The sequence below is a fragment of the Colias croceus genome, chromosome 23 (assembly GCF_905220415.1).
Source record: "Colias croceus chromosome 23, ilColCroc2.1".
NCBI lineage: Eukaryota > Metazoa > Arthropoda > Insecta > Lepidoptera > Pieridae > Colias > Colias croceus.
In genome coordinates this window covers 1,750,614-1,777,221 of record NC_059559.1, presented here as the reverse complement: position 1 = coordinate 1,777,221, position 26,608 = coordinate 1,750,614, and the positions used below count along the sequence as shown (strand labels likewise).

At 32.8% G+C, this 26,608-nt stretch overlaps 1 protein-coding gene across 1 annotated transcript; it reads right to left on the bottom strand.

The window, feature by feature from the left end:
• Positions 1–575: 575 nt before the first annotated feature.
• On the bottom strand, positions 576–12,491 carry LOC123702437 (aldo-keto reductase family 1 member B1-like). Its single transcript, XM_045650184.1, has 7 exons — positions 12,368–12,491; positions 9,743–9,885; positions 4,784–4,925; positions 2,809–3,003; positions 2,272–2,471; positions 1,640–1,795; positions 576–955 (listed from the first exon to the last, which is right to left on the bottom strand). Exons 1-7 carry the CDS (start codon positions 12,437–12,439, stop codon positions 916–918), a joined length of 948 nt encoding a protein of 315 aa, XP_045506140.1. The 5' UTR covers positions 12,440–12,491; the 3' UTR covers positions 576–915.
• Between the last annotated feature and the right edge of the window lie 14,117 nt (positions 12,492–26,608).

Below are 26,608 nucleotides of genomic sequence, written 5' to 3'. Positions count from 1 at the left end.
GACAGGAATGAAATCTAATTTAAAAATAAACGTTTTTTTTTCATTAGATCTAAAATGTTATCGATTCTGAACCATTTCTGAAAATTTGGCCGGTCATTGAAAACTAACCCTGTATAATTGCTAATTTGAATGAAAATATTTTAAAAAGTTCGGTTCCAACTGTCCCTCGATATCGATTTCCTAATATAGGTGATTGTCATTGATTCCAAAAATTTAATTAAAATACCATTTAGAATTAGTTTTTAAACCGTGTTGTAGTATCCTCTTTCAAGGCTACTTCACTATTCATACATTTTCGGAAAATCTTCGGAAATCGAACAGATCTATACTATACTATAATCTATACTACTATTATAAAACTGAAGAGTTTGTTTGTATGTTTGTTTGTTTGTTTGAACGCGCTAATCTCAGGAACTACTACTGGTCCGATTTGAAAAATTATTTCGATGTTAGATAGCCCATTCATCGAGGTAGGCTATAAGGCTATATAATATATCATCACGCTAAGACCAAAAGGAGAGGAGAGGAGGTGAAACCGCGGAGCGCAGCTAGTTATAAATAAAACGACAATAAAGTATTGTTTATGGTTTATTCAAGACATTGTGCTTATTGCGAGTAACAGTGCATAAACAAGAATTTTTCAAAAACACAATTTTGGTGCAAAAATTACAACCAAAGACATTCCATAGACATTTTGATTGAATTAAGCTGCATGTACATTGTACAAGTTTTATTTTTTCTACATAAATGCTTATTAATATGGCATTTGAATCTAGGATTTGTAAACAAAATATTTTTATTACAGATACGTAAGTAGTCTAGAAATAATTATATTTAACTGTTAATTGTATTACTTAAATAAAACGGCTGAAATTAATTGCACTAATTTTAGAAAATATCTTCAATGATGTTGAATTAATATTCATCGTGGAATGGGTAATCCGGGTGGTGGTCACTGAAAAAAATTATTACATATTTAGAAATGGTAACACAACCACTACAAAAATCGCGGGAGATATCGAGATTTATGGTATTTAGTTTTAAATTCACTTCGGTAATCAATTTACGAATCTTTATTAAATAAAAAAATCCTATCAAATCTAATATAGTTAAATAGATTTTTAATGTAAAAATCCTTTCAAGTTTTAAATGTGGAAATCGATCAAACCTTAGATCATTAACTATTGTGATCAATCAGAAGATCGGCTCGTTTGTCCGCTCTCTAAATTTTCTTTAATATAAAAAACTAAATAACTTTCAAATCATTAAAATCGGTTCAGTCAAAAGTTCAGAGATAACAAATCCAAAAAAAATGGAAGAAATCACTTATAAATGATAAGGCCGTCATCTGTGCTGTGTCTTCTTTTAGTATAAGTTTTCTTTTTGTAATTTTTTGTTGGCAGTACAATAAGGTATTTAAATAATAATAAATAATAAATAAAACAGTCGAATCGAGAACCACCTTTTTTAAGTCAGCTTAAAAATGAGCGTGCGTGCCGAGCACATGTGTTCAAAGGTACCTAACCAAAATCGTCGCCTTACTCTATGACGTGAGAGTATTGACATGATTGTACCTTGTAATTTTACTCTCAACGCGAAAAGCAACTTCATTAATTGATTTTTTTTTAAATAAACTTACTCTCCCATCATACACAGTCGGCCATTGCATTCCAAACTGCCAATAAGCTCCAGGTCTTCAGGCGACAGCTGGAAGTTGAAAACGTCGAAGTTCTGCTCTATGCGACTCTTGGTGACCGACTTGGGAATGACAATCATTGATCTGTCTATGGCGTATCTGGAAATATGTTGGCCTGTGGTTAATAGTCTAATCTATAGTCTAATCTATAGTCTGTGGTTTTAAATGGTGTCTATGGTTCCATTTTAACGCAAAAAGTTAATGAAAATTGAAACATTTGTTGGAATTATTTAGGCTGGTTGCAGAGCTTTACCGACCATCAGTGCGTACGTCAGTCGCGCTTGTCATATGTGTGGAAATTCATAAAACCGTTCATAGTTAGACCGACAAGTAGACCGAACATACACGCACGCGTATTTCCATACATATGACAAGCGCGACTGACGTACGCACTGATGCTCGGAGGCAGTTTAACTTTTTTTAAATCTTATTATTAGTAATATATATTGTTTATGGTTAAATAATCCATTGTTACAGTAAAGCTAAAGTTATAAATAATAATGTGTCATAGAAGCAAAACTCCTCATGCACGTGGGTTTTTGATATTTTGAGCAAAAACCATAACCAAAACATACCTGATCAGTATCTGCGGCACAGTCTTACTATATCTTTCAGCAATTGTCTTCAGCCGCTGGTCCTCCATGAGCGTAGGGTCCCCGGGCTTCGCCCAGGGCCTGTCTGGGGACCCTAGTGGCGAATACGCTGTTACAGCAATACCGTGGGACTTGCAGTGCTCGAATAGTTTGGTTTGGTTTAGATAGGGATGCACTTCGATCTGAAATTTTAATAAAAAAGATACATTTTTTTTGGATAATTTTTTTTGTAGGTAAGTAATTAATTGATAGATTCAGGTTTAATTCTTTAATTTGCCTAGGCATGTAGTTAATTGTTATATGCGACAAATACATATATTGATATTAAAAAAATGGAATTTTCTTGTTTTATTTCATGCTAGGGCCAGTAAGTTTTAAAAAATTGAACTTCGAGAGATTTTTTTTTTATCTTTCTTCATTATATTGTCAGATTAAATAATACATTGTTTTAATCTTTAAAGATAAATTTCAAACGATAAATTATACGTATTTCCAAAATGGAAGTTAAAAAAATCTCACCTGATTAACAGCGGGCTTGATTCTCGCAGCTTCCATCACTCTATCTATCTGCTTCTTATTGAAGTTAGAGATCCCAATGCTTCTTGTTAGACCTTTGTCTACAAGACTCTCCATAGCTTTGTAAGTGTCTATAAAGTCAACGGGAGACGGGATCACTTTGTTGTTTTCATCTAGGGGGAATTCTTCGCCGCCTTCCTGGAAGCGTTTGGGGGGACCGAATTATATAAAATATTTTTTTCGTAAAATTGATCACTGGCTTGTTATAAAAAGCATACGTGTTATCATCATGTCATGAAGAGTTTTTTTTTTATATGATTTCAAATTTGGAATGTGGTTTGTACACAGAAAAATCCAAGAAGCTTAATCGGTAAGAAACTTTTTGACGTGACAACGTCTTATAATTCGATAGAGCCGGCTGCACGCACGAAAAAACATGACTCATGCGGCGTTACCTCGCGCTCTGAGGCGTTCCGTCACAGTTCCGTGAGGCTTGAAGTGCAAGCGAGAGCGCGGAACGAGCGACAAAGAAGCACAATTGTTGTCACGTTTAGCTATCGTCAGTAAACCGACTTTACAGACAACCAATTTTTTTTTGTTAGAAAGACTAGAAAAAGACCAAAATAGACATAAATGTATATCCTAAAACAGCGAAGGAGTGTAAATTACAACTCATTAAATGGTTAAAATATAAAAATTATGAGGATATAGAGGAATTATTAAAATTAAATTAAATATTTTTTTAAATAAAGCAACATATATAATATATACACATTACACACACACGCACACACACACACACATACAGAAAGATACACACCTGTTCTGTTCCATAAAGTATATCTGAATAGTTTTTACATACCCATTTATCTTTATATCACTTTTTACTTTATTAAGGAAATGTTATTCGTGTAACAATAAATGGTAATGTACTCTAGGAAGAGCGAGATATTCTACCACAAGCTTATAAATGCTTAAAAGGATGTCTCAATGACTGATATAATTGTAAACATATTTGTTAACGAATAAATATTTTTGATTTTGATTTTGATTTTGATTTTGAATATGAGACATAACAACGATAATTTCTATCAATTGTAATGCAATAAAATTATTCGGACCGATTTTAACGCCTTCTAGCGTATCGTTATAGCGTTTAAAAGGAAACATAATTTAATTAAAAACACATGATTGTAATAAGCACTGGCTGGTAAGAAAATAAATGATTCAAAAAATTAGTTCTTTTGTTGCAAAATATTTGCAAAAGTAAAAAGCATTTCCCGCGTTTTATTCTATTAGTTCAGGATACATCGCCCATTTTTGCAAGTGACTACTATCAAGCTGATTTTCCGTTTGTAGCTTTATTTTGATGAGACACCGAATAATTTCGTGTACGAAACTCTCGATTGTGGTAGCTAACAGAGATAACAAGGATAAAATTTTTTGATTTGATGGTTCTCAAATATTTATTACGCAATTTGTAGGACAATATGTCTGTTGAATTATATAAACATTAACTAAATGAAAACAAAAAAATCAGCTTGTTAGTAATCATTTATGATGACCTCGTTATCGATACACTTTGGAAAGGGGGACTCTTTGAACCAACCATAGGTCTTGTAGGACAAATATTTTTTCGAATAATTTAGGTAATTATCTTGAGATTGAACAAAAAAAAAATTCAGCTAGTAATAAATATTTGAGAACCATCAAATCAAAAATTTTTATCCTTGTTATCTCTGTTAGCTACCACAATCGAGACTTTCGTACACGAAATTATTGGGCGTCTCATCAAAATAAAGCTACAAACCGAAAATTAGCTTGATATTAGTCACTTGCAAAAATGGGCGATGTATCCTGAACTATATATGTACCTACTGTAAATACGAAAAAAGCAAACAGAATAACTCATAACCATTAAAAAATTGGGACTACAAATATTTGTTACGAAAACAAATGATTAAAATTCTATACATACTTTGAAAGCCTGTGGCCAATGCATGAGGTATAAGTCCAAATAGTCCAACCCGAGGTTAGCGAGTGTGGTCTTTATTGCTCCTTCCACGAGGTCCGGGCGATGGTACGTGCACCAGAGTTTTGATGTGATGAAGATGTCTTCTCTGGAAAAAGTAAATACGTAATGTTACATACATTAATTAAAAAACTTTTAACAAAAGCGAATGTTCTGATTAGACGGTTATTTATAAGGTTTACATCACGTTTAGAGTTATAAATGTAATCCTTCACAGATAAAAAAAAATGTAAAAATAATACCTAGGTATACATCTATACGAATGTTTCTTATGTTTTATTTTACGATTAGAAATATTTAGAAATTGAAGACTTTTTAACTACGTTCACCGTAAAAAGATAATTTATATGATGAAAAATATGGCGGAAAAAAGTATGACGAAAATAAATAAATAAATAAATCATTTATTTTCACAAAAAAAAACAAAACAAAGTGACTCAGGCTCTTATATTAAGAACTGTTTTTCAGGAGCCTGTGTCTTCCATTTACTATAATAACACGGACACGAAGATATTATCAGTAAAAATTTAAATAAAGTCAAAAAAAAAATTACATGCAATTTAAACTGTAATAAATCGCAAATAAGTAGGTACTAAAAAATAAATAAAAACATAACTCACAACAAAGCAATATCGGCACAATACAACGCATTACATTACATTAATAAAATCATCCAAAAATAATTAACAAATAACAATACAGCACATTACAAACAAAGATCAAAATTAAATCGAAACAATGCAACCCAATAAATTCGTGCAATCAACAGAAAAATAAAATAAACAATAATAATTATAATAGTTAAAGTTAATAAAGGTACCTAGTAACTATAAAACGAAGTCGCTTTCTCTGACCCTATGTCCCTTTATAAACTACGCAACGGATCTGGATGCGGTTTTTTTTTAAAGAGTGATTCAAGAAGAAGGTTTTAGTATATAATTTATTAGGTTTTACACAAAGCGGGCGAAGCCGCGGGCGGTAAGCTAGTCTATACATATAATAAATCTGTAGAAGGGTCAATTCTGTACATTGAAAATATTGAAAAAATAAATAGCAGGGGGTGTTACTGGATCGATACCAAGCCCAAATGTGTGATTAAAAAATTTTTTGTCTGTCTGTCTGTCTGTCTGTCTGTATGTTCAGGCATCACGTGAAAAGTAACGGTTCGATTTCGATGAAACTTGGTATAATTATTATACCTTATTATCCTGGGCATAAAATAGGATACTTTTTATCCCGGAAAAATACGTAGAAAAAAAAATCTTAATTTTTCCGCGCGGACGGAGTCGCGGGCGGAAGCTAGTTATAAATAAAAATGAATTATAATAACAATTTAGAGGTAGAAATTAAAATTCAATCATCGCATTTTATAATCGCATTCAATAATCGCATTTTATAGCAAGAAAAGCCGAAATATCGAGCAGCCTCGAAGCCTTGTACAGATTGTCGCTTCTCAACACATTTGAAGATTCCATTTATGTGTATCTAGATGGATAAATGATTGCAGACATCCATACTTACTAATATTAAAAATGCGAAAGTAACTCTGTCTTTCTGTCTGTTACTCAATCACGCAACTCTGTTACTGAACCAATTTGCATGAAATTTGGTAAGTATAGAGATATTTTGATACCCGAGAAAGGACATAGGATAGGTTTTATCCCGGAAATCCCACGGAAACGGGTACTATGCGGGTTTTTCTTTGACTGCGCGGGCGAAGCCGCGGGTGGAAAGCTAGTCTTATATAAAGCTCATACACGTTAACGATGTATTATATTATGTAGTTTAAAAAAGCCATTGTTTCTCTGTATAATGAATAATTAAATACGCAATATTATATTATTTAACATTAATTTATAATAATTGTCCTGTATTATTTACTTAATGTGCAAATAATGAATACAATACAGATATTCAATATTATTCGTTTCACATTTTAATTACTATATACAGAAATATAGAGATACTAGATTCCCGCCCGCGGCTTCGCCCGCGTTTTAAAAGGAAAACCCGCATAGTTACCGTTCCCGTGGGATTTCCGGGGAAAAACCTATGTGTTAATCCAAGTTACCCTCTATATTATGTGTGCTAAATTTCATTATAATCGGTTCAGTAGTATTTGCGTGAAAGAGTAACAAACATACACACACACATCCTCACAAACTTTCGCATTTATAATATTAGTAGGATATTTATTTTTAACAAAAACTAAACTGATTTCAAATCGTCAATACTGTACCAAATTTAAGCGGCATCAGCTTTCAAATAACAAAAAAATATCCCTACTCGAATTGGGAACCTTTTCCTTTTTGAAGTCGGTTGAAAAATGTCACAACTCACAGGTCAAATTCTGTTCATCCATACTAATATTGTAAAGCTGAAGAGTTTGTTCGTTTGAACGCGCTAGTCTCAGGAACTACTGGTCCGATTTGAAAAATTATTTCGGTATTAGATAGCCCATTCATTGAGGAATGCTATATTTTATAGTAGGTATCATCACGCTAAGACTAACGCGGAGCCACGCGGGTGAAACCGCGCGGAGCAGCTAGTTAAAGATATTTAGAAAAGAAAGAAATCTACGTGTTTAATCCAAATTTTAAAAGTGTGCTTCCGAACACTGATGGGAGAATTGTCATGATTTCATGAGTAGGTAACTAGCAAACCGGGCGAACTCCGTTTCGCCACCAGAGACACCTTTTCTTTGCTATAAACCTCACAGAGCCCGAGACCTTTCCAAAGAATGCAAAACCGTGGAAATCGGTTGGTGTGTTCTGGAGTTATAGCGTCAGGAAGGAAAATCTGACTTATTTTTATATAGTAGACTAGCTGCTCCGCGCGGTTTCATCCCCGTGGCTCCGCTCCTGTTGGTCGTAGCGTGATGATATATACCTTCCTCGATAAATGGGCTATCTAACACCGAAAGAATTTTTCAAATCGGACCAGTTGTTCCCGAGATTAGCGCGTTCAAACAAACAAACAAACTCTTCAGCCTTTATAATATTAGCACTATTGTAATTGATATTAGTATAGATAACAAATGAATCACTGGTAGGAAGATTTAACAGGTTTTTTACAGACCTTGATTGCAAGGTCAGCCATGTTGAAAATTTGTATCATGGTCGCTAATGTGATCAAATTGTTTATAGTTTAGATAAGATTTTTATATCAGAAGTAATGATATGAATTTAAAATAAGGCTACTCTGTCCCGACACAAAATGTACATGGCAGATAGCCTACGATCTTACTATTTTAATTTTAACTAGCGGACTGACCCGGCTTCGCTCGTGGTTACTACCACCGGATACGTACCGACGTGAAATGAGTACTGTAGGCTACTGCCTATAGTACACAGTATTTCCTGAGATTCGCGCTTTCAAACAAACAAATTGTTATAGCGAGAGTCGATATCTAGATTTAAATACTTATCTCAGAACTGATTTTTTCAATAAAAATTCAGATTGTTCAACTGTTTAACAAGATAAGAGAAGCCATTACCTACTAAATGACTACTTGTATGTTAAACAAAATTAATTTTAATTAATATTTTAACGGCTTAGTTTTTATTTGTTTGTTATGATTTAACTCGGCAAGTACTGGACTGAATTTACTGACTTTTCTTTTTATAGTCTAAGCGTTAATTCGTGTGCAAATATTTTTCACGCATTTTTTTTAGCTTTCCGCGGCTTCACCCCCGTTTTTTAAGAAAAACCAGCATAGTTCCCGTTCCCGTGGGATTTCCGGGATAAAACCTCTCCTATGTGTTAATCCAAGTTACCCTCTATATGTGTGTTAAATTTCATTGTAATCGGTTCAGTAGTATTTGCGTGAAATAGTAACAAACGTACACACATCCTCACAAACTTTCGCATTTATAATATTAGTAGGATTGTAAAGCCTCTTTGCCCCCGAGTCCTTATAGTTTTTTAATAATTAGTATTCTAACCACAGAACAGGAAAAACTAATTGATTCTAACATTCGTAACCTGCCAACCAGAGATAAATTTATTATCCGTTTATCTTTAGTTACCTATGTTATGTGGTGTAAGTAACACATGAATTTCTTTTTTATTTTATACTAGCTTACCGCCCGCGGCTTCGCCCGCTTTGTCTAAAACCTAATAAATTATATATTAAAACCTTCCTCTTGAATCACTCTATTTATTAAAAAAGCGCATCAAAATCCGTTGCGTAGTTTAAAAGATTTAAGCATACAAAGGGACTTAGGGACAGAGAAAGCGACTTTGTTTTATACTATTTAGTGACTTACCTATAAACAGATAGATGTGCGATATACACTGCGCATTAGGAATCAATAAAACTTGAATAAATAAAAAACATGCTGACCCAGTTCAGATTTCTTTAATGGGTGTGGGTGGGTAGGTGATGGGGTAAGTGATTGCAGTATTGATATTATTGTCTAAGATTTTATTGTCTAGCTGTGCCCTGCGGTTTCAACCGCATGGCTCCGCTCCTGTTGGTCTTAGCGTAATGATATATCATATATAGCATATAGCCTTTATCGATAGATGGGCTATCTAAAACCGAAAGAATTTTTCGGATCAGTAGTTCCTGAGATTAGCGCATTCAAACTAACAAACTCTGCAGCTTTATAATAATTAGTATAGTATAGTAGATATAGTGATAAGGCCGCGTTCTGTCCTGTATCTTATTTTAAAAATATATTTTTTGTATTGCATGTTAAAATCATAGTGAAATGTTTAAAAATATAAAACAGTGTGTCTGTGCCGAGCACACGTGTCAGAAGTGAAACTTATTTGGCAAGATTCAAAGATACCAAAATTGTCGCCTTACTCCATGATGTGACGGTCTTTCAATGACGCGACCTTGAAATTTCACTCTCAATGCGCTTAAAAGTTTCACTTTTAAATTTATAGCTTAACTACCTTTTAATCTTTCCTTCTTCCATCTTTACTTTTAGCGCCTCCCCCACTTCTTTTTCATTACCATAGATATGAGCGCAGTCTATGTGTCTATACCCGATGTCTATGGCATCCTTTACAGCCTGTGTGACTTCACCTGGCTTTGACTGAAAACAGAATAATATTGTTACTAGCTGACCCCACAAATGCCTTAAAGCTGGCGACTCTCGTACCAGCCGCAGGGGCAAAATTGGAATAATCTCGGATGCACGGCGCGGGTGGTCGGAGCAATTTCAGTTGCTCTCTAAATTGCCCCTGCTTGCCTGGGTGCAATTCCAATATTGCCCCTGCTGCAGGAATGTGAGTAGCGGGCTTTACTCTTATCATTTAGAGGCAATGATACTAACACAACATTCGATTTAAAAAACGGCGCAGTAACGTACGAGGACGAGCACGATTAGGCGTCGAAGCGAGATGGCATGATTCAATTATCGTAAGCGGAAAACTGATGTAAATTCTGTCTAATTAGCCTTTTCACATTTCTACGTGCCACTCCCGGAGAGCTAAATTAACCTTTTAATTTAGATTTTAGAATAACATTGTTTATGTTGAACATGTATTAGTATGAACAAGATATGTTGGTCGATTCTTGGAACTACACAAAATTTATATCGGTAAAACCAAAAAAATGTTCAGCTTATTAATATTAGGAAAGATGTTAATATCTAGTAGCACAGACTAATAATAATATACTACGTATACAAGTAGTACGAAGTGTAGATAAAAAAGTCTTGTCACTTGTGAGCCCATAAACAAGTTGCTTGAAGGTAGGTATATTGTAATGGAATAATCGATATTATGTTTTGTTGACACTATTCAACAAAAGTAATGGCCTATATGACCTTCCCAAAGGATTTCCTAGTTCAAGGTCGTTTTAAGTGATAACCATAACTAGATTAGTATTTTTTTCTGAAAAATGTCATAAAGATAAAATCATAAAATATATTGTCACAAGATTGCCACATATTGCTATAAGTATAAAAATTCGATCGAGTTTCCTGAAATTTTTTTAAAATATCTAAGTTATTTTGGCGCAAATTTGTCGCCTACGATCCGCCAATTTGTATTTATTCGGTGTCATTTTATTTTTTTAACCATTTAAGTTTTTTCGTTGTCTCTTTATGACCAGTGTCGATAACTTTATAGTCAAAATATATAGGTACGATCTGTGGGTACGATATACTATACGAGTTGTCTAGTGTAGAAATATAACTCCAAACCACTCCAAACACAGCTTGCATAATCTCGAAAAATGGACTAAATTGACTTTTCAGGTTTCCGTGTATTAAAAAAATAAATATTAGATAGACAATTCATAAAATTAACGCTTTCTCAATGTCATATTACCGCAGTGCTAATAATGACTAAATAGATTGGCTTTTACCTAGTTATTTTTTTGGAAAAATTCAAAAAAAATAAAAAATAAAATCATAATGTGGATTGATGGTAATAAGGTACAATTAACTATCGAATTAAATTTCTGTCAAGTACTTAATTAATAAAAAAATATTTTAATATTTTAATTTATATATCTACTTACGGTAGTTAAGTACCTACCTATTGTAAATGTATTTTCTTTATTTGTATTTAGAAACATTAAACTTATATTATTAAATATGAATTAAAAGTATAACTATAATATAAAAATGAATCCCAAAATGTGTTGGTAAGCGCATAACTTGAGAATTTCGTTAATTTTTTTTTTATAATATTCCTTGAAGTTCGAGGATGGTTTTTATGTAGAGAAAACGTGAATATGTACCACGGGCGAAGCCGGGGCGGACCGCTAGTTTAATATAGTTTTTAAAGTAAATAAGTTAGGTATATAGCTTTTATTAGGCCTTCATTTAATCCCGGAGGCCGTGGGTATCTATGCAAGATTTCCCCACTCAAAAAAAAAAGGCCTTCATTTCACCTTCATTTAATAAAATTAAAATACTGTCTAGGTAGGTAACTAAGTAGTTAAGTAGGTACACAACTACATAATATTATATTTACCGCTAATGACTAGGTAATAATTAAGTATATTGATATTGTAAAATATTCCTAACTATATGATAATATTTTTTTAAAATATAATAATAAAAAAAGAATATCTTTTTACGAAAATCGATTGTATATGTAATAAGTACGTTACATATAAAATTTGGGACGTTCAGGATATTTATAAAATATTTGCAATATAATAATAAAATACCTATTTAAGCTAAAGCCTAAAATAATTTACATGCTTGTTATCCATCCAATCCATATCGATATAAATGCTGAACTGATTTTGATGAAACTTGGCTGTGTTCCTTGTAGCTTATAAACCGGATTAACACATAAGCTATAGAAATACTAGATTGTGTCCAAACTTCGAATTCTCAGAGGTAATACAGTTATTATAAAAATTTTAAAGAATTTTGAGATCAGTCAGAGAAATAGACAAACATACATCAAAATAACATAGAACCCGGCAAAAGCCGGCATGAATTAATTCCATATCCACATCTATCATTATTATGTTCATACTCCAACAATTCATGAGTAAGAACGTCCAACGTTATGTAATAAGATATGAAGTAATAGCTTCTTAAATAACCTTACCTTCCATGTCCCCAAGCCGATGATGGGGCAGGTATGTCCATTGTTCAACACGACGAGAGGTACGTTAGCCATTTTAACACGTCTTTACTCTAACACAGTCAGCGGTGTACTGAATTTTTAATGTCGGACTGAGTATTTTTAAACCTAGTCTACTCTGTGGCCTAGACTGAGGTCGCGGTTCGCGTTAATGCGATTTTTAGTCGCAATTTTTTGCCTATTACTTTGGTAGCTGCGCTTCGCGGTTTCATCCACGCGGCTCCGCTCCTGTTGGTCTTAGCGTTATTAATAAATAAAAAATAAATGGGCTATCTAACACCGTAAGAATTACTTATTCAAATCGGGCTCATAGTTTCTCAGATAAGCGCGTTCAAACGAACAAACTCGTTAGAGTTATGTTATCAGAATAGAAGTACTTATCAGTAGTTACTAATATTATACAGCTGAAGAGTATGTTTGTTTGAACGCGCTAATCTCAGGAACTACTGGGGTCGGGAAATTTTATCACACTACTCATCTTCAATAGGTACTTTATGTAGGATTTTTAAAACTTTAAAATGTTATCTACTTGATTGATGTTTATCAATAGTTCTGAGTAACATCGGCATAATAATCACTGAACAGATGAGATTTTATATCATTAAAGATTTTTAAGTCACATCTAGGTATTCATTTTTTCTATCTATTTTGATGGACCTAGATGAACTCAAGGTAATGAGGACGCAAATATTTGCCATCGAGATAAGCATGCCTGTATAAAATGGATTAGCTTATTGTAATTTAGATGCATAAATATATGCATGATTTTCAATCGCTTCTAAGCATTAACAAATCGCTTCACAGAGTCAGAGGTAACAAAGCCAACCAAAAATACAATGGAATTGAGAACCTCCTCTTTCTTTAATTCGGATAAAAGTATTTATTCATGTCAAGGACCAGATAAAATACAGTTTATTAAATCTATTTATTGTAATACGTTTAAAATCATAGAGAATTTTATGCATATTGTTTGTGAAATACGATATGGCTGAAGTGTTAAATATTTTCAATGTTAACATGGTGATAGCGAACAAATATTCGTATAAGTAAAGTATTATAAAAAAAAAATACTACACACTTAGATTACAAAATAAAAGACAGATGGAGCGTTGCCGAACTAAACCGAATAATTTATCGTCATTTTCAATAAAGCTATGTGTGCTGTCATTTCGCCGCTGCACTGTACGTACACGGTGCTTCTGTGTGCGTGTAATGTTGCCAGATATTGAAAAATTTCCCAAATTTTTCCCCGACTACGGAAAAAAGAGGGTTATGTTTTTCGAGTTTATGGATGTATGTATAATATTTCTTTGACACGCCCTGCAGTATAAACCGTTGGACCGATTTTGAGTTGTGAGGTTTCATTGCAATGATCTAACAAACAACAACAAAATAATTGTATTCAATTTTTTATTAAATAAATTACATAAAAAAAGTTTCAATACTAACTATAATAATTAAGTATATTATTTTTTATTTTTCATAATATATGAATACGAATAGCGGTAGTTTTTAGTCGAGAATACGGGACATTTTATGTTCATCATATCCATCATGGAGTTCACATAAATTAAATCGCTAGCGAAAACGACTATGACATTTTTAAGCTTTATAAAAGTAACAAAATACAAACAAACAAACAAACAAACAAAAATACTTTATTGTGCACCAATAAATAAAAAAAAATTACAAGAGTAAATATATAAAATAAATAGACACAGTTGAGCACAACAGGCGGTCTTATCGCTAAGACAGCGATCTCTTCCAGACAACCTGGTGGTCAAGGAAAAACAGTGTAAGTATTCGTTTATGGGCAAGAGGTGCATTTATAAAGTTTAAAATACATAAATAAAATAGTATAAACACAGAGAACATATATACATCCATAATATATCTACATACATATACATACATATATACACATACATACATACACATAGAAATGAGCTACCTAGTTCAAAAACAGACACATACGGTGAAAGCATCAATATAACAATATTTAACTTAAATGAAACAGGTAGATCTGAGTTCATGACTTGGACAGGTAAAATCGCTTCAGCAGTGTTTTGAATGTGAGTAGAGATTGAGCTTCTCTTATGTCTAATGGTAGATCGTTCCATAGCCTGATGGCACGCACAGTAAAGGAAGAATTATAAATATGATTTACATGCCCCGGTACGACCAGACGAGACTGATTTGATGATCGAATTGGGTGTAAATTAGACACAAGGAACTCAAATCTCTCCTTTAAATATTGCGGTGTTTTCGGATCAAACAGAACACAGTACAGGAGGTGAAGGATATGAGTATTTCGGCGAAGACGAATGGGAAGCCATTTTAGCTTAGAACGAAATTCGGAGACATGATCGTATTTGCGCAAGCCAAAAACAAATCTTATGCAAAAATTTTGAAGGCGCTCAAGGCAGTCAAGGTGGTGTTCATAGAGGACAGGATAGCACGCGTCGGCATAATCTATAATAGGTAAAAGGAGTGTTTGAACGAGCGCAATTTTAGTTGGTATCGGCAGAAAGTTGCGTAGCCGGCGAATAGAACTAGCAGCAGCGAAAACCTTTTTACGCACTTCCTTTATTTGATTATTCCAAGTTAAGCATGAATCGATCCAAATCCCTAAACACTTAATTTCGTTGCGATATGGTATTGCAACCCCATCAACTACAACTTTTGGCAGAGAAGTCCAATCTATCTTGGATACGAAATATTTCGTACCACAAACAATAATTTGTGTCTTATTGGGATTCACATTTAAGCCATGATTGAAACTCCATCTGACAATAGTGGAAATGTCGTTGTTCATTGTTGTCACAGCATTCGACAAATCATCGATCGCTGCGTGGCAATAAATTTGAAAGTCATCTGCATACATATGATAGAGAGAAGTGATGTTCAGGGATATTGAATTTATAAATATACTAAAAAGAAGAGGGGAAAGCACACCGCCGTGTGCAAAATAATGTATTATGCTTATTAAAATAATCTAATAATTATCATGAACCTTTAGTGCACTATTGACTATACAAATAATCACATTCACGATCGAAAAATCCAACAGCATTACCCTGAAGATCTTTTAACCATTTTACCGTTTTACCAATAAAAATGGCAAATTCATTTTCAAAATACTGGCAACATACGTTGAAGTTTTGTATTCCTTCATAACTGTAAAATTATTAATTCGTATTAAAGAAATAAATCAGCCAAATAATCTACAGAAAACCTGTGAAACGATGTTTTATCTTTTTTTTTGTTTTCGGGAACAAATTTTACAGCGTTTTATTATCACAAGACGGCATTTTTTTACTAAAATTGCAAACCCTTTTTGACGTATCGGGGTTGATTTAATTTTTTATTAACGCCTAAACAATTCCCACAGAAAGGTTTATGGTCATACAGGCCATTTGTCGACCATTTGTTAAGGGTTTTTAAGCTACCTGCTAGTGCAGCCCTTTTAGTTCCGTAAATACATAGGGTAATTGGGCCTGTTCGCGTCCACTTAGTGCAGTTGGAAAGTTTGAAGGAGAAAATAAAAATGTTCCAGAACAAATTTCAACGCAAAATTTATGTAACGTGTTCATTACATAGTCTATTTTAAGATTTACTTTCGATTGTGTTGGAAATATCATGTGGTTTTTATTTATCTAGACAAATAGCAGAATTAGGCGTTTTACCCAGTTCGCGTCCAAAAATTCCAGTTTGCGTCCACCCGTGGACCAGTTCGCGTCCACCAGATTAGAAAAGGAATTAAGAGTGTATTGGGTGATATTTTATCAGATATATGCAAATAAAAAATAGATTTTAATGAATTATTTATTTACGAATATAGCTATTTAATAAAAACCGGCCAAATGCGAGTGGGACTTGCACATCGAGGCTTCCGTATTAACCTGTTTTTTTCGTATGTTTTAACTGTAAATGATTATTTTTTCAATGTTTCCCTTATTTGTGCTATAAGACGTTGCATCGTACCAAATTTCAAGTGTCTGTATTCACGTAAAGTACCCTGTAGGTTTTGATTCCCTTGCGAATGACGAAATTTGCGAAAATTTGCAGCATAAACGGCTGTATCTTTTGCTTATAAGTTTGATTTATTCACTGCTTCAAGGGACCGTAGATTTGAGTATTCAATATAAATTTCAGCTTTATACCACCGGAAGGAAGTTAGCGCGGAAAGTTTTTTTTTTATTATTATTAATATCTCAAAAAATTGCTCCTTAAATGCTCCATCAGAATCTGTAATTGCTCCACTTCTATAATTATTAGTTTATTTATAATTAATTTTAAAAAAAATCCAAATACTGAAAACTTGATTTCCCTATAGAATGAAAAATATTCACTTTTCATAAAAAAATTTTTTGCAAAAAAATTGCTCCCGATTTGCTCTATCAATTACAAAAAAAATTATTTAATTTTGATAATTTTTACAATAATTAACTGAAAAACTATGTTTGCATAGTAAACTACTGCGCTGTGACGTCATCAATTATTGTCGTTGCGACGCATAAGGGCCATATTTACATGTATCAGCACTGCAGCGATATGTATAGACCTTAATGTTTATGTTTTCTTATTTATATTATTCACTAGATTTCCGCCCGCGGCTTCGCCCGCGTTTTCATAGGAAAACCCGCATAGTTCCCGTTCCCGTGGGATTACCGGGATAAAACCTATCCTATGTGTTAATCCAAGTTACGGTCTATATGTGTGCTAAATTTCATTGTAATCGGTTCTGTAGTATTTGCGTGAATGAGTAACAAACACACACACATCCTCACAAACTTTCGCATTTATTATATTACTAGCGGTCCGCCCCGGCTTCGCCCGTGGTACATATTTCGCAATAAAAGGTAGCCTATGTTCTTTCTCAGGGTCTAAAGATTGTCTGTGCCAAATTTCATCAAAATCGGTATAGTAGTTTATGCGTGAAAACCATACATACATACATACAAACCTTTCCTCTTTATAATATTAGTATAGAAGTATAGATTAGTAGGATTAAAAGGTAATTAATTATTATCATGTAATTATTTGGTTCTGATCACAGATCACAGAAACTAAAGGGTTCTGATGATAAGAATAATAAGAAATAATTATAATTTTTGTTTTATTGAGTCTTCAAGTTAGGATTGCAGGTTCGAATGATAATAATTTTTGTATACCATCGTATATATTACATATAACATAATATGGAGACATTTCATCATGTCCACAACAATATCAAGGTTAGTAATAAATATTTCTACTATCAATTATCATCAAAGTATTAAATCGGTAATAAGTATTTTTATAATTGAATTTAAATTTCTGTTTACTATAAGAAAAATTAATAGGCACTTTTTATTTTAGGGTGTGAAGGGATTCAGTCAAGGAGTTTTAAATTATTGAAGAGTGGTAATTATTTAGAAGTAGGGTTCGCGAAAAAATTGAGCCCTACTTTTATATAATCACCTGAAAATTTTTCACTAGAGTATAAATAATAAAATATGTGCTAATTATAAAGAATTTTATTTTTGACAAAAGGTTTTACGTACAAGACATAACTGCGTTAAAAACAACCGACTTCAAACTTGCACTTGCAACATTTACAAATACAGACAAAAATGCTCATAAAATAAAATACTGGGCCTATCCTAATAAAATTTTTATGGGACCAATTCGACACCCTCCCGCATCGAACAAAAAAAGAATCACGTAAATGATTTATTAAATAATTCACAAAACACGAAGATTGAATTTGATATTTTTGGTTTAATGACATTCAAATGCTTTATAAATATAAATTTATAAATATAAAGAATATAAACATTCGATCACGAAATTATGCGGGTTCGAGTCCCGCCTCGTGATCGAATTTTTTCTATTCTTTATAAATTTATAAAACACGAAGATTTTAAAAATGTAACCAATGAACACAATCAATATTAGATTAATTGTAATGGTGTATAAAAAGTATTATGTCCTATGGAATTCTACTATGCCCTGCCCGGCAGCAGATATAGAAACTATATTTATCTTACAGAAAAGAGCCATTCGCTCTATATATAATTTACGTGCTCGGGACTCGCTAAGAGATCTCTTTAAGAATACTGGTATCCATACTGTACCATCACAGTATATATTTAATAATATTTTGCATGTACACAAAAACGCCGACTTACACACAAGAGTAGGAGATAAACACTGTTATGGCACAAGGAACAGAAATAAAATTGAAATGCCATTTCACCGGTTAGCCAAAGTTAAAAATTCATTTATGGGTCTAGGTATACGCTTTTACAACAGAATTCCACATTGTATTATAGAGTTTGGTAGTGCTAAATTCAGGTAAAACTCATGTAAAAAATATATTAGTTCAGAGAGCCTATTAGAGCATTAAGGAATATATGGAAGATGAAAATGATATATTATGAAGTTAGATATAACTTACAGATTATGTAATATTGACATGATTTTAAAAGAGCAACTATTTAATATGATTAATTACCTTAAAATGACATTAATAAGTTTTATGCTGGGAATAATAATATTATTATTTAATACTTAGTACTTACCTTATGTTGCTATTAATTATAGGTACTCTAAGAATATCTAGGCGCCATATTTTAATTATTGAGTTTTCATCTAGCAAAATTTCAAGGAACAGATATTATTATGTACCTATTTAAATCATTCTTATTATAGGTATTTTTATAAACATTTCCCTACCCATCCCTAAACTCGTACGTTTATTCGTATTATTAAAACTTCAAGTAATTATCAATTAATTTGTGTTTCAGTCGTTTGTTTCATCTTTCGGTGTCAAGTATCTATCGTTTGCGTTAGCGGGAACTACCTATGCGGGTTTTCCTTTGAAAACGCGGGCGAAGCCGCGGGCGGAAATCTAGTGAATAATATAAATAAGAAAACATAAACATTAAGGTCTATACATATCGCTGCAGTGCTGATACATGTAAATATGGCCCTTATGCGTCGCAACGACAATAATTGATGACGTCACAGCGCAGTAGTTTACTATGCAAACATAGTTTTTCAGTTAATTATTGTAAAAATTATCAAAATTAAATTTTTTTTTTTGTAATTGATAGAGCAAATCGGGAGCAATTTTTTTGCAAAAAATTTTTTTATGAAAAGTGAATATTTTTCATTCTATAGGGAAATCAAGTTTTCAGTATTTGGATTTTTTTTAAAATTAATTATAAATAAACTAATAATTATAGAAGTGGAGCAATTACTGATTCTGATGGAGCATTTAAGGAGCAATTTTTTTGCAAAAAAATTTTTTATGAAAAGTGAATATTTTTCATTCTATAGGGAAATCAAGTTTTCAGTATTTGGATTTTTTTTTAAATTAATTATAAATAAACTAATAATTATAGAAGTGGAGCAATTACTGATTCTGATGGAGCATTTAAGGAGCAATTTTTTTGCAAAAAATTTTTTTATGAAAAGTGAATATTTTTCATTCTATAGGGAAATCAAGTTTTCAGTATTTGGATTTTTTTAAAAATTAATTATAAATAAACTAATTATTATAGAAGTGGAGCAATTACTGATTCTGATGGAGCATTTAAGGAGCAATTTTTTTGCAAAAAAATTTTTTATGAAAAGTGAATATTTTTCATTCTATAGGGAAATCAAGTTTTCAGTATTTGGATTTTTAAAAAAATTAATTATAAATAAACTAATAATTATAGAAGTGGAGCAATTACTGATTCTGATGGAGCATTTAAGGAGCAATTTTTTGAGATATTAATAATTAAAAAAAAAAAACTTTTCCGCGCTAACTTCCTTCCGGTTTTATACCTCCACGCGTTACTGAGAAAAAGGGTCTTGACAGAAAGAAAGACCGGCAGACGGACATACTGACGGACGGATATCAAATTGATGATCAAGTCTCATTCACAGAATACCCCTTTTAAAATGAAAAAATAGCATCAAAATTTGCTAATTTGAATGAAAATTTAAATTATCAACTTGTGGTCTTAGTCAAAAATTTACAATCTATTTTAAATTACATATTTTAACAAACAATTCATTGCTACGTAATGAAAAACAATGTGGACGCAATATGTTCTATTGTTATGCACTATAGGTATAGTTTGCGCCCACCGTGGACGCAAAATGGAAGTTGTACAAATTCGGTGTAGTAATTCGCGTCCACCTTATTTTAGCTATTAATTGTAAAATAAATAAGCTGATTTATAATCCATACTATTCCATGTTTTGTTAGCAAAGCAAAGAAACAGTTACATATTCAAAAATTCACATTTAACAATAAGATACTTACCGTCAAACGCGACGCTGCGTACTATTTTTTTTTCAAAATCCCGCGCGTTTTAGCTCTCTCGTTTAATAGCCAAAATTAAATATTTTTTTTAAATAGGATAGGCGGTCCGCAGGTATATTTTGAATATGTGTGCATGTCTCTTATACATTGAGGTATTATCGGAAATTTTTCTTATTACAATTTTACTTAAAGTATACTTATTTTCGTGAATTTTCTAAAAGATGTCCCCAAAATGGACGCGAATAGGCAGGTGGACGCGAACAGGCGCAATGACCCTACTTCTTTTGTTTAATGATAGTACAAGCACAGACTATAATAATAATAAAATATACTACGTAGTACGTATACAAGTGTACCCTTTCCTTCTTTTACACACACACACAACACACACATACACTAACCAACACTTATGCATCAACTGAGTACGTAAAAAATACTTATAAAATTCCAGACGCAATTTTTTTTACAAATATATAGATGAATTGTGAAAAAAATTTGTGAGCATGGATCTATGTTTATGTAACGTAAAAATTGCTGATAGTTCACACTTTACAAGATTGAATTTGCAAATCGCATTCAAAAATCGTTAAAATTAATTGCTCATTTAAGTACTGTTTTCGTATTAATACGAAACATAAATATTATATGTATTACGTATACATAGTTTGTACAGATATAAATAAAATTATAATTGTGTAAAAAATATGTCATAAATCAACGATATTTTATGGTTTATTTTTATATACCACTAGCTTTCCGCCCGCGGCTTCGCCCGCGTTTTCAAAGAAAAACCTGTTCCCGTAGGATTTCCGGGATAAAACCTATCCTATGTCCTTTCTCGGGTATCAAAATATCTCTATACCAAATTTCATGCAAATTGGTTCAGTAGTTAAGGCGTGATTGAGTAACAGACAGACAGACAGACAGAGTTACTTTCGCATTTATAATATTAGTATGGATTATGTAGTATTAATAAATAATAATATACCTTCAGGCTTTACATAATGTTATGTTTAAACTTTTACATTTTCCAGCCTGATTATTGATATTTATTTATCTTAATATATATAAATCTCGTGTCACAATGTTTGTCCTCAATGGACTCCTAAACCACTTAACCGATTATAATAAAATTCACACACCATGTGCAGTTCGATCCAACTTGAGAGATAGGATAGTTTAAACATGTAAGTAGGTACCACGGGCAAAGCCGGGGCGGACCGCTAGTAGTTTATTATAAATAATAATTGATGTTAAATCAAAGTATTTAAAAATGTATTAAAATTATTATTGGTGAGATAGGTCACTAAGAAAAAATGTAACGAAATACCCTACCCTTTATACAAGTATGATATGAATTTAAACCCACATGTTACATTGCAATAATAAAGTATTTGAAAAGTAGATCGTCGTTTCATTTCAAAATAGTCACTCAAAAACTCAGCGATTATTAATCGACCCACCTTTGCAATGCGACGAAAAAGTCGCAGCGACATTAATGAAATCACACCGTGTATGATATAATGACAAAGCGCAAGGGTGGAAAAATATAGCGGCCTTGAATAATTGCGTGTGCGCATGACACACACGGAAACAACCTGTAGGAATGGGTTTTCGAACGGAATGGTGAATTTGGAAAAAAAGAGCGATGGTTTAGAAGGGTTGGAGAAGTTTTATATACATATACTAGCTTTTCACCCGCTTTGTCTCAAACAATAAATTATATACTAAAACCTTCCTCTTGAATCATGATGTGATAGTGATGCACGTACTTAACTACATCATCACTAGGTACATAGTATAAAACAAAGTCGCTTTCTCTGTCCCTATGTCCCTTTGTATGCTTAAATCTTTAAAACTACGCAACGGATTTTAATACGTGCGGTTTTTTATTAGATATGGAAGGTAAAAGTAGATATATAATTTATTAGATTTTAGAAAAAGCGGGCGAAGCCGCGGGCGGAAAGCTAGTTACTAATAAAATAAAGTTTTATGATGTCATATTGTATAAAATAAAATTTTCTTTAAAATGGAAAAATAGGTATAATGTGTGAAAAATCATGGTTTGCTGAAACAAATAAGTAATATTGTTCAGCGCTGTTAGGTACCGCTCACAGATCACAGAAACTAAACTCTATGGTACCGCTGCAATCACTACCTACCTACATAGTATAAAACAAAGTCGCTTTCTCTGTTCCTATGTACCTTTGTATGCTTAAATCTTTTAAACTGCGCTTCGGATTTTGATGCGGTTTTTTTATAGATAGAGTGATTCAAAAGTAAGGTTTTAGTATATAATTTATTAGGTTTTACACAAAGCGGGCGAAGCCACGGGTGGTAAGCTAGTATTATGATAATAATATAATGATTACCTAGTTCTCGTTTTAAGCAAAGGGCAAAATCAATATCTATTAGGTACTAGCTGTTCCAATAGCAACAACGCAAGCAGCAATTTGTATTGTTTTAATGTATTGTTCTTTTATGAATTATTGTCACCATTTATTAACTTATACATCGTCTCGATCATCTTTCACTGTCGGCTACATACATAAAAGCATTGAAAATTAACTGAATGCTTCTCCATGGCCAATTAGATCCATAATGTTATATGTGAGGTAGGTAATGTTTTATGGTTTTGTTTACCTACAGTTTACGTCAGAGATTACTATACATACTACTATTATACATAGTAAGTGGTTTTAAAAGGAAAAAACGGTACCCAGCACATTGAGTTAATATGTACTATACATGCCCGTCCGATTAGGGCCCTTCTGGCCTCCTCCACTCAAGCGACAGCCCAAGCCGAGGTTCGAGATCCCCGTCAAGGGGGGACGCCCTTGTGCATGTCGCTACCAGGGTGAACCTTCAGTTCACCCCCGCGTCCGCGTTAAAATGTAGAAGCCCTTCTGGCTAACATTGAGAGACACCACCCAAAAAAAAAGAAAAAAAAAAAGTACTATACATGGTAACTCAATGACCCAGCATCACTTTGTTGTCAGTCTGTTTGTCAAAACCATTTTTCTCAGGAACGCGTGGAGTTATCAAGCTGAAAGTACATTGAGTACCTACTCAAATCTACGGTCCATAGGTGCTGTGCGGGCTTTTTAAATTAATATACTTTCCTTTATATATTTTAGCTCAGCTCGGAACAATATTATATGTTTCAGCAAAGCATGATTTTTCGCACATATTTATCAATTTTAAAGACAATTTAATTTTATACATTTATATGTGGCTCCACCACAGGGCTCCACCCACAGGCTCCACCTTAGAGCATTAGCCTATTTTAGTCATAGAAATATACATATGGAGACGACACCGCCTACATCACTTATGTTCCGCTCAACATACGCCATATGGCGTAACTGCACGCTCATTTTTTATTTGTTTTAAAGTGAAACGCATCAAATATGCCTTCGTGTGTGTTACGATATTGCACAAATAATACAATTAATACGGAAAAGTGCAAAGGAATTACTTTCATCGGTAAGTAGGTACCTTACTAGATAATAATTTTTAAAACTTAGAGCAAAAAAACGGCGCACAGATTTTGTTCGTGGTGTCTCCTCCATACGTAGTAATATTATCTCAATGATTTTAGTACTATGTGTGAGAACTTTGCCTTAATAAATGAATACCATATTCACTTTATCTTTTTGATAATAATTTTTCTATCAAACATGCAGAAAGACGTTTAAAATGTCACTGGTAATAAAAACATGTCTTCAAAAATTTTGATGTAAATAAGCTTATATAAGAAATTAATTAGAAATTCTAGTATTACTTTTATATAATAAATTATGGAGTTTTTGTACACAGGATATTAATGGGAAATACCTTAGTAAGTTTTTTAGCGCCTTTTACATTCTAATGTCGAATCTATTTGCATCGTAACTTATAATTTTCACAGGCGCAACAAATTTAATATCTTGGTACGTAATTTCATAAACATACACAGAGCAGAACACATACATTTGGTAGTAAAAACTAATGTAACTTTAGTACTTATCTACAGAGTTTGATAACAATTATTTAATACTCCGTTCTTCGCACAAAATGTTTTACCCCTTGTTAGATCAAATCATTTTTCTGTTCTTTGGATATTTAGAATCACAATTATTTATATTGATTAAAACGTTTTAGCCGTGTTTTAGCATATCCATGTTATACTTATTTGTGACTTAAAAATATACATCCAACAAGTTAAGATAAATGTACTAAAATGCTTACAGCCTCGTCGTGCCCATGGTCAGTACGGTGGTCCTTATGGACCTCAAAGCCCTTTTGGACAAGGGCCACAAGGCCCTTTTGGGCAGGGACCGCAAGGCCCATTTGGGCTGGGACCGCAAGGGCCATTGGGACAGGGACCGCAAGGCCCTTTTGGACAGGGACCACAAGGTTAACTTTTATTAAAACAGCATCAGTTCAGTAATAAAGTTGATTATTATTTCTATTTAATAATAAGAGATCACAATCCCTTTATCTACACTAATAATATTATAAAGAGGAAAACTTTAATGTTTGTTTGTTTGATTGTAATGAATAGGCTTATAAACTACTGAACCGATTTTAAACATTCTTTCATCAAGCTACATTATCCACGAGTAATATAGGCTATAATATCATCACGCTATCTACGACCAACAGGAGAGGAACCACGGGGGTGAAACCGCGCGGAGCAGCTAGTTAATATATGTATATAACATCGATGTTTATCAATCACCTATACTTTATTTTGTTGCTTATTGAATGTTATGAATAATTTTATTTATTTTATCACAAATTTTTTTTGCTCTCTGCTTAAGGTATTTATTTCTTGTACTATGCTATACAATTATTCTCAAGCACTTTGTATACTGCATAGGGCCGCAAGGACCGTTCGGCCCTGGATATCAGGATACCTATCCGCCCCCGGCTAATGTAAGCCCTCCGCCGTACGGTCAGCCGCCTGGAATGCCGCAGGTAAATATTTCGTCAAATTTACTCATACTGTATTAAGTAAGTTAATATTTGGTGAGTTAAGAGTTAAGTTTTGGTGATAATTGTCTGAGTTGTCTCAATTTATTTTATCTACTTAAGTATTTGTTTTGTTATGATTACTGACTAAAGTGTAAGCGTATAAAATAGTTGTTATTTTTTGGTTAAAAAGAAGTTAAATAAAATAAATGTTATAACCTACAGATTAAGCAAATAATAAATTATTAGATGTGATATATGTATACTTACTTGGAATTTATAAAACGTAATGTCGTATGATATGAAGTAGTGATGATATGAAGGATATTCGCTCGGAGTTGAGCCGTATTAGTACATTACTTGAAAAATATGTTTGCTCAAACGAACAAATAATAAACAAAATTCATGAAAACATTTCTGAGGTAAAAACACAAATTACCGAAATTAAATCGTCCAACGAACAATCCTTGAATTTAATTCGCCAAAATACGAATCAAATCAATGAAATTAAGTCATCAGCATGTATGATAATTACTGAACAAAACATATTGAAGAGTACTATTTCTCAATTAGAATCCCAGATCAACCAGGGTGAGAGTAAAATAAAATCACTGGAGTTAAATCTTCAATCAATAAATCAGTCATCCAATCCATCGGGTTTTACGTCTAAAAATCAACTACATATAAATGAACACTTAATCAAGGAACTACGAGACAGAAAAAGCCGCGAAAAAAATGTAATTTTTGCTGGTTTCCCAGAATCGACATCTTATAACTCAGAGGAGAGGATATCTAAAGACAACTACGAAATTTTAAAAATTACCTCGCTAATAAGTTCAGACCTACCGAAGCCAGTAAAGATATATAGAATTGGCAAGTATTCACCGGGGAAAAATCGTAGAATAAAGGTTTGCTATGACACAATTGAATCTGCTAAAATAATCCTA